This window comes from Columba livia, chromosome 3 (genome assembly GCF_036013475.1).
Source record: "Columba livia isolate bColLiv1 breed racing homer chromosome 3, bColLiv1.pat.W.v2, whole genome shotgun sequence".
Classification (NCBI taxonomy): Eukaryota; Metazoa; Chordata; class Aves; order Columbiformes; family Columbidae; genus Columba; species Columba livia.
Window position 1 is genome coordinate 11,276,310 of NC_088604.1, and position 18,884 is coordinate 11,295,193.

The following is an 18,884-nucleotide window of genomic DNA, read 5'->3' on the forward strand; positions in this document are numbered from 1 at the left end:
TGGTGCTGGAGACCGCAGTGGATTTGTGCCCTAACCTGTGCTTTCCTGTAGAGCTTGCTGCAGCTTCCCCCAGGAGCTGGCAGGATTTGCAGCGCTGGGGTCTGGACACAGATTTGACAACAGGGGAGGCACTTTGTGATCACACGGTGAGATTTTTCTCCCATGCTTTGCAAATACTGCCTTGGAGGTAAAGCCCGATGCTTGCTTGAGACCAGAAGTGCACTTGGCAGACCTGGATCAGATAGCTCCAGTGGGGTTTGAACCCTTGCTTCACCGTGCAGTAAACTCACAAATTCAGCTCATCCTTCCAGCCCTTCCCTCCGCGGGGCGGGGGAGCGGGGCCTGGCAGCCGGCACCTTCCTGGCCGCCGGCCCCCCCGGGGAGGAGGCGGCGGGGACAGCCGATGCCACCTCGGTTTCTCCCCCTTTCAGCGGCCAGCAGCTTTAAATACAGCGCCGCGGGGCGCGGGGGGGCGGCAGCAGCAGCATCATGGGGCGAGCGATCGGCATCCTAGGCTGCAGCCTAGCGCTGCTGCTGCTGCTGCTGCGGGCGCCCCCGGCCCGGGGCTCCCCGCACCGCCTGCGCCGGCAGCCGCGGACGGGCGGCGTCTCCCGGAGCCACGGGCCGGCAGGTACCGCGCTCCCGCGGGCGGCCGGAGCTGCGTCCAGCCCGCCTTCCCCCCGCACCGCTCCTGCCTTCCCCCCGCACCGCTCCTGCCTTCCCCCCGCACCGCTCCGGCCTTCCCCCCGCACCGCTCCGGCCTTCCCCCCGCACCGCTCCTGCCTTCATCCCCCGCACCGCTCCTGCCTTCCCCTCGCACCGCTCCAGCCTTCCCGCCGCACCGCTCCTGCCTTCTCCCCGCACCTCTCCAGCCTTCCCCCACACCGCTGCCTCCTGCCTTCCCCCCGCACCGCTCCAGCCTTCCCCCGCACCGCTGCCTCCTGCCAGCCCTGCCCGCCGGCGACGCGCTCCTGCTCGGTCGCTCCGCGCTTTGCTTGCTGCTACCCAGCCTCTCCGGGCACCGCTTGCCATTGCCATTGCTTCTTTGGGATGTTTCCATACCTGCCGAGTTTTACGAACACTTACAGGAAGATCCTGCCACAGGGACATCTTGTTGGAGCTGCAATAATCCGTGGTCCCTTAGCTCGTAGGCAGAAGTACTAACTAATTTTGGGTTTGTTTGTTTTTAATGCAAGGCTGGCCTTCCTAATCTTTAAAACCTACATAACTCTTCTCTAGCTGTGTTAATTTCTCAGAACGTCTCTATTTCAGACTCAGAGAGAATCAAGCTGCTGAAAAGTGGCAGCTTTTTTTTTGTTTTGATTTTGTTTTTCGTTTGGTTTTCCTTAATCTAAAAAGAGAATTCTACCTATAAAGCTTGGATTATCTATTTATTTATTGAGGACAACCTGTGTGGGTCTTTCTCTTTCATGTCTTAAGCTACTGTGTGCATGCACTAACTTTTCTTCATATTTTCTCAGCTTCCCAAAGGGCACAAAGCCATTTGACTAAATCTTTATGCAAAATCTGAGTTAGGGAGTGCGTGTAGAATTGTATATAATATACCTGGACGAGATCCTAGATTCATCCAGTGTGTTACTGTGTCCAAAGGCAAAATGAACTCTACTGCTGTGTTTCCTGATGGAAGATGTATCTCTGCAATTTTTTTTCCTCTGTTTTCACATGCACAAGAGAACAAAACAGCTCTTCAGGGAGTATATTCTAACTGAACTCCTCGCATTTTGCTATTCAACGCACTGTTGAGCAGCAGTGTCTCTTTTGTACAAACATTGTGCTTGTGGGTTGTCTGTTTTTCAGAAACCAGGAGTACAAATCCATACCTTGATGGTATCATCAATGTCAGGTCGTCAGGACAGCAGTGTACAGCTTCACTTGCCTGCTGTTGCTGTCCTGATTATTTTTCATCTTCCTTGAAGCAACACTTGTGTCTGATAGGAACTATAGCTTTTCTGTTTCAGTGTAGATTTATATGTCAGTGAGGAATTTAAAAAGCTAGAAATACTTGTGTAAATGTTCATTTTTACATGTAAAATTACTTCATATGTAGTATATTCATTTATTTCTTTGCCTTTAGACAGTAGCAACTTCTAAAGAAGCCTTTATCACAGCATCATTTGCATCTTTTTCCTGTTGGTCTTTATTTCTTCTTCTTGTGTACTTTGGGATGTGAATTGCAAACAAGAAATAATTCCTGATTAGAAATCTATGTTTTTACTATCCCAACAAATATTGTTAGGATCTGTGCACTATGTAACCCAGCCAGTTGTTTTACCGTCTTACTTATGTAGCTTATAAAAACGGAATTCAGGCTTTATGCAAATAAAAAGTAAGTATGTTTATATGCCATTGCTGCGCTTCTGTGTTGGCTGTTACATGTCAACTACAACACTTTGTTTCAAGGATAGTTAGACATTTTGTGAGCTCTAATGTGGACCTATCTTTCAATGCTTAAAAGTGTTCAATTATTTATTACGTGTCAAAATTAATATTTAAGAATTTCTAATGAGTTGCTCACTATAATTTTAAGCCTCTGCCTAAAGAATTAAGAGTGCCAACATTTGTCTGGTAGGAGTAGTTTGCCAGGACAGCTCTCACTGCCCTGGGGTGAGAGCTCAGGTCCAGTGTAGGGGATAACTGAAGTGTTTTCTGTCCTTTTTGACAGGCACCACCTGCAAGAACCAGCCCTTAGACCTCGTCTTCATCGTAGACAGCTCCCGTAGCGTCCGACCTGAAGAGTTTGAGAAAGTGAAAGTCTTTTTGTCGAAAATGATCGATACTCTGGACGTTGGTGAAAGAACAACCCGTGTGGCGGTCATGAATTATGCTAGCACGGTCAAGGTGGAGTTTCCCCTCCGGACGTACTTTGATAAAGCGTCTATGAAGGAGGCTGTATCTCGCATTGAGCCCTTGTCTGCTGGCACCATGACCGGCCTTGCCATCCAAACTGCCATGGATGAAGTCTTCACTGAGGAGATGGGCACTCGGCCAGCAAACTTCAATATCCCCAAGGTGGTCATTGTTGTGACAGATGGACGACCACAAGACCGGGTTCAAGATGTGGCAGCAAGCGCCCAGGCAGCTGGCATTGAGATCTACGCCGTTGGGGTAGACCGGGCAGACATGCAGTCCCTGAGGATAATGGCCAGCGAACCACTGGATGAACACGTCTTTTATGTGGAGACCTATGGTGTGATCGAAAAGCTGACATCCAAATTCAGAGAGACTTTCTGTGGTAAGGTGGTCAGTCCAAGGGGTTAGTGTAATTTGGCACCTTGTGGCTCCCACTGTGGTTCCACTCCCTAAGAAAGAAGTTTTTCTTTTTGAAAAGTGTTACGTATCACATTTAAATATTTCCTTTGCCACCCATTGGGCAAAAAAGCCAACCCTTTTATTCAGTGGAGGCCAAGTGTGGGTTGTTATTGTCATTTACAGAAAAAAGGTCATGTATCTGGAGTCTTTAGAACTGCCTATAGATAGCTATGACACAGCCTTGCTCACAAAAATCAAACAACTGTTTGACAATTAAAAAACTTGGATGAATTAGATTTTGCTATTAAATATCTAAGAAAATTACTCATAAAATAAATCTCCAGCAAGGAATGGGTAAAATCAGGTGTAAAGAACATTGTAAGAGAATTAAAATAACAGCCATTGCCTTGGGAACTTGGTTGGCAATGTCTTACGTAGTTATTTCAGAGCCTAAAAATTACCACAATTACCACGGCTTTTGAAGGGAGTGAACAGACCTCTTTTTCTAGGTATGAAATAAATGTGTAGGACCATCTGTAGACAGGACACTTTGCCCAATACCTAACCTAGGAAATGCCTTGAGGTTTGGCTTGACATCATGTTGTGTTGCTGATGTGACCACATCCTCTCTCTGGCAGCTGGAGGTGGGTATGAGTGCCCACCTGGCTGGACAGGTATGAGTGCTGTGAACATAGCACTGATTTTCCATCTATGTTCTCACCAAAGCAAGTCCTTTCATAGCACCAAAGAAGAACCTCTTGTTCTTAAGAGTAAACAGACTGTTTATTGTGCTGAAGCATAGGAATTATACCTCTACTAAGGTGGAGGAGAAACCAAAGAGAGCTTACACATACACACTTCTAGTGTAACTCTGAGATTCTTGCATGCAATTAGCCAAAATCTGTGGACAAAAATGGGATGAAGGAAATAGTTTTTCAAAAGGTTCCTACAAAACAGATGAATCTAAGAGGGTCTTGTAAGACAGTGTGGGTAAACTGGGTCTTTTCCAGCTCCAGACTGCTTTTTGGCCAGAAATATAGACTCACCAGTGACAATTAGGAGTTTCTTTGCTTTGGCCAAGGCAAATAAATTTGTAGGGTGAACTGAAAACAGGAAGACTAATGTTCAGGGGCAAAATAGTTGGCTAAGCTTAAGTTCTTGATGCATTGAGAGCATCATTCAACATGAGACCATCCTGGAGATGGAAAATCTTAGCCTTGAATAGGTGTCCAAGTCAGTGGAAGCTTGACCTTTTCTACCACAAAAATCTGACCATTTGAGCCTGAGCTTCTCAGTTATGGTTGAAAATATCACCCACAGATTTTGTTCATAGTCATGGAGATGAATTCTATAATTTCCAAGGGTGTAGCAGAATGAAAAGACACTGTCTTGGTTTGAGGTTTGTTTTTGCCAATGGAAATACAAGACACACTTTCTATCAGCCTTATTAGGAGACATCTAAATCTTCCATATTTTAGAAAATGGGCCATGTTACCTTCCATTCAGAAATACATGAGAAGATTTGAGCATTCTTGCTTCTTATTTCTTATCTCATCACTATTGCTTTGGAGTTTGATTTTACCAGTAGTCAATATCCACATTCTCAGGTAATAACAGACGTGTCTTTCCGTTTTTCTCTTTTCCTCTTTCATTTGCTCCTTCTTTATTGTCTTTCTTCCCCCTTTCCACTTTTTTTCCTCCCCCTTTTTTTTTCTCCCCCCTTCCCTTTGATGACTAAATTTAGATGACATTAAAAAGTCATATAAGTTTTAATATCTAGGTTTCCTTTACAGTCTGTGGAGAGAAACAGAGGCATCTTGAGATGACCAAAGATGCAGAAGATCCAGAGCTGAATACACGTGAGAAAAATTGGTCAGAAGTTAATTAGCAGTGTAGTTAGACCATCTGTGAAGGAAGAGATTGTCAGCACACGCAGTGTATTGCAGTGTTACAACAGTAGTTTTGTCCGCCCTGTCACCACAACACACTCATCTTGGCTGCCATCCGTCACGCTGCTTTTTGGATCGTTGTCATGTGTCTTATCAGCCTGATGAGATAACCTGACTGTGAAGAACGAGCTGGTCCCCAAAATTTGACTCTCATTTCGTAGTTTGCAGTTTCAGCTTCTCAATTCTCTGAGGTTTGGACATTATCTATGTCTGTACTGTACTTCAGTTAGGAGGCTCACATGCCTGGAAAGCTGCCTTACTGCAGAAACTTTCCTCCATATCCTCTTTTGGTTTTGACTTTTTCAACCTGATGGATCAAGGCAGCTGTAGCCTTCACATCCCTGTCATGCACTGGCGGCTTTCTTTGCTGGCTTATACATCTGAACCATCATTATGCAGAAACACTTTTCATCCCTAGTGCCTCTGAGTCATTTTTCTCTTCCTCCTGGTCTTGATGCTCTTTCTGTTGCAAATTGATTTGATATTAGTATAGTTTAGTTTTGTTTGCTTTCTATTGCATTTTAGTTTACATGTGTAGGGTTTTTTTGTTTGTTTGTCTGTTTTTTTTAACAATACATAAATCATACCAGTGAGCAGAAGTCAGTAAGCTGTCAGACAGTGACAGATACATCTTGGGATTGTTTAAACTGGTTGTTTGTAATAGAAAGGGACTGGATACAAAAATACAGAAGGTCATTTTCATTGCCAAGTTCTCATTTCCAGTGTATTGCTACTGGTGAGACCGCATCTGGAATATTGTGTCCAGTTCTGGGCCCTCAGTTCCAGAAGGACAAGGAACTGCTGGAGAGAGTCCAGCACAGGGCAACAAAGATGATTAAGGGAGTGGAGCATCTCCCTTATGAGGAAAGGCTGAGGGAGCTGGGGCTCTTTAGCTTGGAGAAGACTGAGAGGTGACCTCATTAATGTTTATAAATATATAAAGGGTGAGTGTCAGGAGGATGGAGCCAGGCTCTTCTCGGTGACAACCAATGGTAGGACAATGGGTAATGGGTTCAAACTGGAACACAAGAGGTTCCACTCAAATTTGAGAAGAAACTTCTTCTCAGTGAGGGTGACAGACACTGGAACAGGCTGCCCAGGGGGGTTGTGGAGTCTCCTACTCTGGAGACATTCAAAACCCTCCTGGACACCTTCCTGTGTAACCTCATCTGGGTGTTCCTGCTCCAGCAGGGAGATTGGACTGGATGATCTTTTGAGGTCCCTTCCAACCCCTAACATTCTGTGATTCTGTGAAATGCTTAAAATCTCCCTGTTTCACCCTTTTCAATTCACCTTGTCTTTCTGCCACCTCTGGTGGTGAATTATTTCTGTGTGGTTGTTCCAGTGTCACTTATGACCCCTTTCTTCTGGCTATAGAGTGACACAAAGAAAGATGCCTGTATCTTCTTGTGATGGTGATACAGCACTGAAATTCACTATGCTAATCCAGCAAACAGTGCAAGATGTACTTCTGTAAACATAAATTATTAATGACTGTTTCTTTCCTTTGGGATGACTGAAATGCCTTTTCTGTAAATGCCCTTTGTAGCTGCAAATGTGTGCGCACTGGGGACCCACGACTGCCAGCAGGTCTGTGTGAGTGACGGTGGATCCTACCTTTGCGATTGCTATCAAGGCTACACTCTCAATCCAGATAAGAGGACCTGCTCAGGTATTACTCCTTCAGTAAATGTGTTCAACTAGGAAAAAAAGTCAGTTTTTTGACACCATAATTAGATTTGGGAAGCTACTTGTGTACTTCTGTTGAAACTGTGAACTTCTGTATCTCCTTCAATAACGATAAATCAAATAATAAAAAAGTAAATAAAAGTCTGCTGCAAGTAATGGTGAGAAGTAGTTTGAGTCCATCACCATCCTTTTTATTGTGCCTTGTAGATCCATTCATTAGGGCCAGATGCCAATACAAATTCTTCATATGTAGACACTGTATAGATATTTTCTCCTACCACTTATTCTAATTCCTTTAATTACTGTTGCCATTTCTGAGCTGATTCCAAATAGAAATATATTTGAATATGTGAATATGTGCCCTATCCCATATGATCTTTTTTAATGAACAATGAATTGTTGCTCTAACGTGCATCTTGCAGCTGTGGACCCGTGTGCACCTGGAAGGCATGAGTGTGAGCAGGTCTGTGTGAGTAACAACGGATCCTATGTCTGTGAGTGCTATGAAGGCCACAGCCTGAATCCAGATAAGAAGACTTGCTCAGGTAAGAACTGAAGGCTACTTTAATATATGAAACTCATGGAGACATGGATGTGTTTTCTGTGAGTTACCTTCATTATTTCTAATTGAAAAATTGCTTACAGAAATCAGCTCTTAAAATGAGTTCACCTGTAGACTTTCCCCTTGGTTCTTACAACATTTTGATTATAAAAGTGCAATTTGGCACTTATCTACCATTTTATGATCTTCCCAGTGCTTCGTAAATATCCCTTGTTTTCTGGGAGAGGATGAACCTATTCCAGAGATACCCACCAGCACTGTGTCTCCATGGGAGAATGAGTGCCACTCATTCACAGACAACTTAAAACCGGATGATTTTTCCATGACCTCTCCATCTCTTCCATCAAAACTCATTTTTCTTTACAGTTTGCTGCTTCTGCTTCCACGCTGTGCTGGGATTTGTGATATAGCAATCCCAGTCTTATACCAGCAGCAGCTTCTTGAATTGTCAGCCTGAAAATTTAGCCTAGTATAAAAACTCTTTTTCCCCTCAAATACTTCTCTGGAGTTGTTTCTTTAAATCCAGAAGTTTTGAGCAGCACCACCCTTAGGGTAGCTGTTTCATAACTGGGAAGTGCATCCTTCCTTTTGACAGCACATAAGGATTCTTCTCACCGAAGTTTTCACTGTTCTTATTTCTGGAGGGAGAACATAATCTTCAGGCACTCCTGCTTGTTTGCTTTTGTTCTCACTAGGCTTTATATCTTTGCCATTTAATTGCATTTCTACATATCACGCCTGGCTTTTTGTGCCTGCCTTCAGCTCATGGATGAAAATATGGAGTTAAATTTTGATACACCACAGTTCCCGCTAACACGGCAAGAAAAATCAATTTCTGCCTTGATGTGTGGCAGGTCATCTCAGTATGATGTTTTGGCTTCATCCTTACTGGGGATATTCAGGACTGTTAGAATTCCTGGTGAAAATCAGAATCACATGAGATGTGCTATAGTAATGTCTTGGAGTCCAGATATCTGCCTCCTCTATTAAATAATTAGTAAATTAATTCAGTTGTCTGCAGTGTAATATAATAATATAGTAGCTTGGATCATTATTTCAATCTTAATGAAATTGTATTTATAAATGTTGAAGTATTTAAAATGCTTGAGTGTCTGGGAGGGATTAATAGGTTTTTTCTCTGAAACGTGGTTCACCGCAGCCATGGACATGTGCACACCTGGAAGGCACGACTGTGCCCAAGTCTGTCTGAGCAACGACGGATCCTACCGCTGTGATTGCTTTGAAGGATACACTCTGAATCCAGACAAGAAGACTTGCTCAGGTAAGACCTGATCAAAGAAATATTGTATTTATCTAAAAGCAATATATTTTAAAAATCACGTTAATTCATGTTATTTTTTTGATAAATTATCCAAGTGTTTCTGTACAACTCCTGAAAACATGGTGCAACTTTATTTCTTCTTATGTCTAGTAATACAGGGTGTTTCAAAAAGGTGGACCCAATTTGCAAGCACTATGTCTCTGCAACCACGAACTGCCCATGAATGAGACTCTTAGCACTTGAAAGGGCAGGACATAGAGTTTCAAATGATGACCGCTAGATGTACTGTTTGTAAATTTTTGTGCAATTGTAACATGTTGCCATTGTGAAATATACTGCTTTGAAACTGGGTCCATCTTTTTGAAACACCCTGTAATTTGAGAGCCACGACTCCTCCACAGTTGCGCGAAGCTTTTAATTGGTATAATTAAAATGCCATTTGGCATTTCCCTGAGGACTTCGCAGTATTTTCACACCCATGGAGCACAAATTGCCATATCCACCTGAGAGAGGAGAAAGAGAATACATTAATATTTGGTCGGAATATGAGATGTGTACAATCTATGCCATAAAACTCTTCAGAAAATCAGCACAAGGGAATGAGATGAAGAACAGGGACTGTGCTGGGACAGAGATTACAGTATGTATCATCATGAGTGTGATCACTCTTTCTGGTGGATGTGTTTGGATGTTTAAAATACTCCAACCTTAGAGCTCTAGAGGGTGGAGGGAAATGTTGCTTCCCAGTGCTGGTCTCTTGTGGAGAACAGGACTGTAGATGTGTACTTAAGGATGTATATGTAAATATATAGTACCTACAAATTAATATGTATTCTCTACCATTTTCACTTAATTAAGATTTAAGCTTCACTCATTTCTTTGGATGTTTCACTGATGATTTATTTACACAAAATCTTTTTGTCTACTTCCATTATAATCCCTTTCCTTACTACATTTTGTGTGATAAAGCATTGAACTTAGACTTCAGTTCCAGGAGGTTCCCAAATCTCTCCAATTAGTCATGAGTCTTGCATCTCAGAGATGAAGCCAGAGGATGACAATATCTCTTCCTGCCTAGTTTAGGAGCTGAGTTTGTAAGTACAGGTCCTAAGGTTAACTCTGACCTGGCCAGAGACTATAAACATCTGTGCGGGAATGTGAATTCAATTAGACATCCTCATTGGGAGTCCAATCCTGAACCTCCTTTCATAGTACTGATTCTCCCCCACATAGTCAAATTTCAGATTATTTCCCTAAGATGCTTGCTTTTATTCTCTTTTGAACCTTATTTTGCAATAGGCTGCTAATGATTTCTCAGCCACCTGGGTCTTTGTGATATAATAAAAATAGTCTAAGTCTAGGAGGAGGGGCTCTGTTCTCGCTTTCTCTCTCTCTTTCCTTGTTCCTTACTGAACCTCCTTACTGCAAAGATATCCAAATATAGGAACTTCTTCTCAGCTTGGCCTTTCAGAGTTGGCGTGTTAAATTTGGCAGAAAACATCAGCCTCACACATCAAGTGCCACTTTGTAACTGGCAGCGGGTGCCATGTCTCTTTTTCTTTTTTTCAACCCAGCCATGAATACTCTTCTGTTTATGGTCTTTTCACTCCATAAAACAGTGTCTTATCCAACTCAACTAGAGCTGAAATAATGCCAAATGCTCTCTTAAAATCCAGATATTTGTTCTCTGAAATTCTTTTGGATAATTATTTTGTAACTAGGTCACTGCTAGTTCAGCCCCTTTTGCAATCTGTTACAACTGCAAAAAAGTATTGCCAGTGTTCCAAAAATCGTATTAATTTTATGATGATGACAGCCAGATAAAAACACAGTCCGTATACCCTACGATGGCTAACAGCGTGCTGACACACAGCACGAACATCCTGGTTCGAATCTCAATGAAGAGATATTTGCAAATGGAAATTACTAACAGTGACTAAACTGAAGTTTTGAGTGTTGATTAATATTCTTCTCTTCTCAAATGCCTTCCCCAGCTGTCGACATGTGTGCACCTGGAAGGCACGACTGCGAGCAGGTCTGCGTGAGGGATGATCTGTTCTACACCTGTGACTGCTACCAAGGCTACACCCTGAATCCAGACAAGAAGACTTGCTCAAGTAAGAGCAGATTGCTGTTCCACATCCCCCCATGCCCTACCCAGCTAATACCTGTGTTGAAATAGCTCTTATTAGCAAGTTAATCTATTTGGATCTGTTGAGAAACTTTCACATGCATTCAAGTGTTACAAGGCCGCTCTACGTCACTCTGCCTGTTCCACTTTGAGCAACATTCAGAGATATAGAGCACTGTATATGTGATGGTGCTAGTAACGTCTTACCATTTGGTCTGTCTTTATCAGGTTATAACCGAGGCCTTCACTGTATTTAAAAAAATATGTGCAATATTCAGCAAACACAAAACTGAGAAATAATTGTGGAAACAGCATACCACCATGTAGGGGACAGTTTGAGGTAGTCTCTTCCCTTCCAGGCTGAGTTTCATGTTGCTGTAACTTTGTTACAGTAAAAATGTAATTAAAAAAAAAATGTTTCTTTCCTTCCTTGGCTTCTTACTGTAAGGTTATTATGTGCTGGAAGTTGTTCATAGCATGTCTTTGGAGGTGATCTGGCACTTCACATCTGGTAGGGCTAGGGGGAGCATAGACTGTACAAAGGCAGGACTGAGGGAGACCCCAGTTCAGCTCACTGCCCCCAGGCAAGGTCACTTACACATCGCAGTAGGTCCTGGTAAGATTCATAGAATAGTTTGGGTTGGAAGGGACATTCAAAGCTCATCCAGTCCAACCCCCCCTGCAATGAGCAGGGACATCTTCAACTAGATCTGGTTGCTCAGAGTCCCATCCAGCCTGGCCTTGAATGTCTCCAGGGATGGGGCATCCACCACCTCTCTGGGCAACCTGGGACAGTGTTTCACCACCCTCATTGTAAAAAAATTCTTCCTCATGTCTGGACTGAATCTCCCCTCCTTTAGTTTAAAACCATCACCCCTTGTCCTATCGTAACAGGCCCTGCTAAAAAGTCTGTCCACATCTTCTAGACCCCTTTCAAGTACTGAAAGGCCACATGTAGGATAGACTTCCAGCATGGAAAAGGATTGCCATTGGGAAGCGTTAAAAAAGAGTTATCTTTCTTCTGGATACATATTAGAGAGCAGTGAAGGGGAAAGGGACCTGGGGGTCCTGGTGGACAGCAGGATGACCATGAGCCAGCACTGTGCCCTTGTGGCCAGGAAGGCCAATGGCATCCTGGGGTGTATTAGAAGGGGAGTGGCTAGTAGATCGAGAGAGGTCCTCCTTCTCCTCTACTCCGCCCTGGTGAGACCACATCTGGAATATTGTGTCCAGTTCTGGGCCCCTCAGTTCCAGAAGGACAGGGAACTGCTGGAGAGAGTCCAGCGTAGGGCAACCAAGATGATTAAGGGAGTGGAGCACCTCCCTTATGAAGAAAGGCTGAGGGAGCTGGGGCTCTTTAGTTTGGAGAAGAGGAGACTAAGGGGGGACCTCATTAATGTTTATAAATATATAAAGGGTGAGTGCCATGAGGATGGAGCCAGGCTCTTCTCGGTGGCCAACAATGATAGGACAAGGGGTAATGGGATCAAGCTGGAACACAAGAGGTTCCGCTTAAATTTGAGAAAAAACTTCTTCTCAGTAAGGGTAACAGAGCACTGGAACAGGCTGCCCAGGGGGGTTGTGGAGTCTCCTTCTCTGGAGACATTCAAAACCCGCCTGGACATGTTCCTGTGCAACCTCACCTAGGTGTTCCTGCTCCAGCAGGGGGATTGGACTAGATGATCTTTTGAGGTCCCTTCCAATCCCAAACGTACTGTGATACTGTGATACTGTGATAACTACTTCTCCAAAACGCATTCTGTAGGAACTGGTGTACATGTACCGGGGACCCATGACTGAGCAGGTCTGGGTGAGTAGTGGTGGATTGTATACCTGTCACTGCTATGGAGGCTTTACCTTAAATCCAGATGAGAAAACATGCTCAAGTAATAATTTCATTGTTTTTCCTGAATATACTTTTTGAAGTACCTCTGAATGTGTTAAATCCTTTTCATCTGTTTGAGAAATATTCTATCAACTCACAGACTCCCTGAAAGCACAATCCTTTTTCGTTCCCTTCTGCCTTTTGCCTCTAATGTTTTGAGCTATTGACAGTTTGATCCTTCTTGTTTAGTTATGTCAGTGACTGTATTTAAAACTAGAGCTGACTCTTACCTATCACCACACATTTAAGGACTTCACCATTAAAAAAAAAATCAGTTATAATCGGCATTTCCTTATGAAATGGGAATAACTGGAGGGACTGGCAAGGCAGGATTCTGGGGATCTGTCTCTGGGGCATGGGACACAATGGTGTACCAGCATTTGGAGGATGGTGGGAGGCCAGAGGTGAACAGAACTGCTATCAGAACTACAGCAGTGCTAAACCGTATGTTCTTGTCCACTCCTCCATGCTGAGTGGGGCAGGCATGAACTCACCAACCGTTTTTGCTTCAGATGGGCAGTGATGGCACCAGCTGTTGGCAGAACTTCTGCACCATTTGATGTAGAGTCATAGGGAAAGTTGCATTAGAAAGGACCTCAAGAGGTACCGAGTCTGATCTCTGGTTCAGAGCAGAGATAACTTGCCATTGCATCAGGTGGCTAAGGACCCTTGGTAAGAGCAAAGTTATAAAATAGGTGGATATAGCCAAACACCATCTGCAAAAATAGTAATTTTTTTTTAGGTCTGGACTTAAACATAAATGCAGTGTAAAAACACAACTCTAGCGTGTTTTGTATGACTTGTTGGGCATCCCAGTGGCAATGAGAGTGTCCAGGATTTTGAACATCAAATACTGGAAGACTCTAAATTTTCCAGAAAGACTGTAGAAAACTTCAGGGTACCCTTGGACAGTTGCCAAAGTGGGTTGGAAAAGTAATTTTGTTAAAACAGACATAATCCAAGGAGGATCTGTATCTGTCATTGGAGAATTTAAATTTAAACATAAAAAATTAACTGGCAGTTGGTTGGAAACGAACCATGTTGGTGTGATATTTTGAACTGAATTTCCTCCAGCTGACTCTTGAACAGCTCTCCTTTGTACATTGACCATAAAGCTGGTGGAACGTTCCAAAGAAGGGAACTGAACAAATACAGGTTCAGTGGAATCAAGGAGACACCAGTTTCAACATTGGCTCTAAGACAAATGAATTTCTGCACTGCTAGAAATGAATCTGTTCATAGATTTTGCAGTTCCCCTGCAAAATGTAAATACCAGTGGCATGACTGATAAACAAGAAACCAAAACATTACAGAAAAGAAGAGCTATTGTGTCCAGGTATAATATTTCTGTTGTTCTGTATAATGCTCACATAATTTGTTTGGCTTTGATCAGCTATGCATTTATATATCTACAGAAGAAGTAGTGGAATAATCTCCTGTCATTGCCTTTGCAAGGAACGTAAAAACACATGTATCTAGAGACAGGTATTACATACAGGTAATACCTCCTGATAACTTGTTGAAAGGGTATTTCTTAATTGTAGGCCCTATTTTAAGAAGGAAGCTTGTTATTCAGGTCTTGGATGTAGACAGTAATCTCACTGCAGTACCTGTGCTTCAGTAGCTGTTGATATGTTTGTTCTTAGCCTGCGGCAAGTACTGCAGCTCAGTTTAACTCCTCTTTTCTTTCATGAGTAGGTGAGGTTAAACTACCTTTCATGTAGCTATGAACATCAGCTGATGCCTGACTTTATTATATTACAATGACGTCATAATCTCTCTGAGCCCTTTGTGATCATCCCTGGTTTTGCGGTGGATTATGGAGAAAAAGTAATTCTTGAGGACAGCTGAGGCTGGTCCCTTGTCAGTCTGGAAGACTGAGCGCAAGACCTAGGAACAGATTCAATGGCACCACTGTGGAGTATGGCAAGGCTTGTTTTTCCTTTCTAACAGATTGAAGAAATCTCTGTCATACTAACTGGCTCCTCTATTAATATTGCTGTGCCTTTCTACTAGATTTTAAATTCATTTGTGCCTATCTGAATATTGTTCTACCCTCCATCCATATTCACGTGACATTGGAATGGACTTGTGTTCACATGTCTTGAAGAATCAAAAGTGATACTTTCTACACATGTGTATTGCCAGTGTTATAAACCAACAGCACATTGATGATTTAGCTGAACCGTGTTGCTTAGTATTTAAAATTAAAACATGTGTTCCTCCTTTCTTTTTTAATTATTTACCAAGTGGTAAATTCAATTCTTCCAATTCCTTCCCAAGCTGAGACTTAGGTATCTAAATTCCACCTGCATCTCAGAAACTGATGCAAACCGATCAACTTCTGACACTGATTGAGTATTAATGTGCCTAAAATCACTATGTGCCTTCCTGTTGGGCTTGCAAAACTGCTGGAGGCCTAGCTTTGGACTAATGCATTCTCAGGAGTGATGGATACCCCAAATGCCATTGTGATCCAGCTTTGACAGGGCAGCAACCTTGATTTTGTATAGACAGATAGATTAAGATTTTATTTACATACATTTAGATATGAGGAAGAAATCCTTCACCATGAGGGTGGTGAGGCACTGGAACAGTCTGCCCAGAGAAGCTGTGGATGCCCCATCCCTGGAAGTGTTCAAGGCCAGGTGGGACGGGGCTTTGAGCAACCTGGTCTAGTGAAAGATGCCCCTGCCTGTGGCAGGGGGGCTGGACTAGGCAAATGGAAGATTCACTTTAGTCCAGACATTAGAGTTGATGGGGGAGGCTGGTTGGTCCCTGCACCCAGGCCTCTTTTTATATTGTATTCAATAAAGGTCTAATTTAAAGAGTGCAGAGGATCCATGTAGGCAGGTGAGGAACTCCTCGGTTACAGTCAAGGTCTCCCTGGGATTTAAATGTTTGATAATTGCCATAAATGTTCTAAATGCTGTTTTCTCTCTTAGGAGCCATAACGAGCAGTCTTGTAACAACTGAAGAGTCCTGTAAGTGTGAAGCCATAGCTGCCCTGCAGGATTCAGTCACCTCACACCTTGAAGCTCTGTCTGCAAAATATATCCTTTTTCTTACATGATCTTCTGCATTGAGCTCTTCACTGGTGTTTTAGAGGGAGCTGCTTGGATGTTTGCTGGGGAAGGAACAGACCTCACAACAAAAACTATTTTCCCGGTAATTTTAGAAATGTTGTGCAGCTAAATCTTGCCTGTTACAAATACCATTATGCTTTCACATTACATTGGAAGGCTTTAGTGTCAAGATAAAGATAAAATACACGTCCTCATCCCCTACATTATACATGCTATGTTGAACATCAAGCACTGCTCTGTTTGTAATTCTTCCCGATAATTTTTACTGTTACAGCAAATGCTCGGTTTTGAACCCTCCCATTAGTAGTGTGTGTGTGTGCCCCAAAATTTTCAAGATGCCCAAGAGAGGTGGTGGGACAGCAGTCTGACCATTGCTGCTCTATTATTCCCCTGCATCCCAGCTCTGCAGACAGGCAGTGTCTCCAGCCATTTTCACAGAATCACAGAATGTTAGGTATTGGAAGGGACCTCGAAAGATCATCCAGTCCAATTCCCCCGCCAGAGCAGGAACACCCAGATGAGGTTACACAGGAAGGTGTCCAGGAGGGTTTTAATATTTCCAGAGGAGACTCCACAACCCCCCTGGGCAGCCTGTTCCAGTGTTCTGTTACCCTTACTGTGAAGAAGTTTTTTCTCATATTTAAGTGAAACCTCCCATGTTCCAGTTTGTACCCATTGCCCCTTGTCTTATCATTGGTTGTCACCGAGAAGAGCCTGGCTCCATCCTCGTGACACTCACCTTTTATATATTTATAAGCATTAATGAGGTCACCCCTCAGTCTCCTCCAGACTAAAGAGCCCCAGCTCCCTCAGCCTTTCCTCATACAGGAGATACTCCACTCCCTTAATCATCTTTGTGGCTCTGCACTGGACTCTCTCAAGCAGTTCCCTGTCCTTTATGAACCTTCCTCTGCTTCTCCATGAGAATGTGGACATCCAGCTGCTGGGATACAGGAGGAGAGCTGCGAGGCAGGGTGACGAGGCTGGAGGCACTGGGCTTGTGTCCCTGGGACATCCGAGGTGCAGGCTGGTGGGTGCAGCTACACCGTGCTGGAATTTACTGCCTTCATTTGCTGCAGTGTGCTGCCTGTGCCAGTGAGGAGAAATGTGGTTAGTGCCCGGATTAGACATCACAAACATGTGGGAGAGAAAAAACAACAACAACAACAAAAAAGAAAGTGATGAATGCTTTGGTACCACAGCAAACCTGAGTGCTGGAATAAGTGCCCTCAGATGGCATTGCAGGAATTAATTACTGGAAGTTAAAAGTTGGGCGAACTGTGATTCATCATAAGGCACAATGTTTAGAACTGTGTTTGATCACTGTTAGAATTTACCAAGGGTTTTGGTAGATGTTCATCAGTGGAAATTTTTGAGACTGCACGCTTTTTTCTGTAAAAGGTGCTCTTGTTGAAATAGGAATTGATTTATAGCAGCACTACGTCTATGATTGTCATCCTGATCCTTGGGGATTCAAAATCAAGGGAGAGTGGGGTATTTTAGGATTAATCAAAGAACAGAGCAAACCAGTAAGTTTTATATGTGAACTCATCATTTATACAGATAAATGAACTTTTCAATTCATGAAAGTTTCTGAAAGCCAAATGAAAACTTCTGCCAAGGACACAAGAGTCTCCCAGTTCTTGAATAAATTCAACTTTCTTTTTATAAACCCTAATTGCAAATCCCTTTTCTTGCAGTGTGCCTAGAGTTCACTTTATTTGCTTCAGAAAGGTGAAAGGGAGACTCTGATTTTCCTTGGTTTATAACATATAATTCCAGGGAATCTAAGTAGTTAAAAATGAACACCAAGATAATTAAACCTGTAATGTCATCTCAGTAGCAGCACGTCCTTCAGAGAACAATCTTTCTGCAAAAAAGAGCTAATGTTAAGCAAGAAAATCTGGTGGTTTCAAGTCAGGAATATATTTTATTACAAATAACTGAGGTTTTCTTTCAAAGTTACTATTTGGGGGACAATTTGTACCCCTAGCATCCTTTCAAGACAACTTGGGAAAAGCAGCAGAGCTGATCACCTGCTGCTTCTCAGCCCTGAATGTCACTTGGTCCAGCTCCTAAGAAATCAGGGTTTGAGATCATGTGGAAGTTACCAGACCTTGACAGATCTCTACAACATTTGAAATCTCTGGTTCAAGAACGTATTTGACCTCGTTAGAAAACAGACTGTGTTTTTTGAAAATGCAGGAATGAGAAAGATTATAAATAAACCAAACCTTATAGCTATAATTTGTTATATTGTCCTTAACAACTGACCACTAGATGAAGTGTCTGAGAAGCTGCAGGCGTATCAAGGCAGACAGCAGGTTGTCTGAGTTATCGTTCTACTTAATTCCAAAATAATCTTCCAGAAGCAATCCTTTTTATTGTGTTCAGCAAGCTTTATTTTGTTGCACAGCTTACAAAACAGCAGTTGGTTTGTTATTACTGACAAATATCAAGAAGGCTTCAGGAAGACACCAGTCTTGAAAATAGTGACCCTGAGGATCTTCATGTACAGTCACTTTATAACCATAAAGCTACCTATACCTGCTGTGCTTCAGTTTGTACTACAACTATTACAGTAACTGCATTTTTATTGTTTTATTTAAAAGCAAATACAGAAAAAAATAGATACAATATATCACATATAAAACTGTGAAATGGCAAAGCAGAGTAAAAAAATGGGCCTATCTCATCTGTCCATTAAATAGGAAAATAATTTGGGGTCTTGTAACTTATTTTAATAAAATAAAGTATGATGAGCACACTGATGTTGGGAGTATTTTTGTGTACAACTTAAATACTTTATTTCATAACACATCTTTTTACAAAAACAAGGAAATAAAAACTCAAAGGAGGCATAAATGGAAGAAATCCACATAATTAAACAAGATACTATCCCCAAGTCACATAGCTGGAAAAAGAACCATTTGATTTTAAAACCTAGAAGTCCTTGTTAATATAGATAAGAGGTTTAATAGTAATTTCAAGTATTAACAATATTGTTTAATGCTCAGAAGGATGAAAGAC

General features: G+C 42.5%; 1 protein-coding gene across 2 annotated transcripts; it reads left to right on the top strand.

Moving 5' to 3' along the window:
- The first annotated feature begins 272 nt into the window (after positions 1-272).
- On the top strand, positions 273-18,625 carry MATN3 (matrilin 3). 2 transcript variants are annotated; one of them, XM_065055821.1, is made up of 8 exons: positions 273-631; positions 2,684-3,253; positions 6,769-6,891; positions 7,331-7,453; positions 8,630-8,752; positions 10,747-10,869; positions 15,714-15,821; positions 18,132-18,625. In XM_065055821.1, the coding sequence occupies exons 1-8, from the start codon at positions 490-492 to the stop codon at positions 18,185-18,187; spliced, it is 1,368 nt and encodes a 455-aa protein (XP_064911893.1). In that variant the 5' UTR covers positions 273-489; the 3' UTR covers positions 18,188-18,625. The 2 variants fall into 2 exon arrangements, with proteins under 2 accessions (XP_064911893.1, XP_021149257.2); XM_021293582.2 differs by lacking the exon at positions 273-631 and adding an exon at positions 940-1,147.
- Positions 18,626-18,884: the final 259 nt, after the last annotated feature.

Excerpts from the sequence above, each read along its gene's own strand:
- MATN3 (XM_065055821.1), top strand. The coding sequence starts at position 490 with ATGGGGCGAGCGATCGGCATCCTAGGCTGCAGCCTAGCGCTGCTGCTG. Across the intron at positions 10,870-15,713 it reads AGACAAGAAGACTTGCTCAA|GAGCCATAACGAGCAGTCTT; the intron begins GTAAGAGCAGAT and ends TTTCTCTCTTAG. Across the intron at positions 15,822-18,131 it reads TGAAGCTCTGTCTGCAAAAT|TAGATGAAGTGTCTGAGAAG; the intron begins ATATCCTTTTTC and ends ACAACTGACCAC.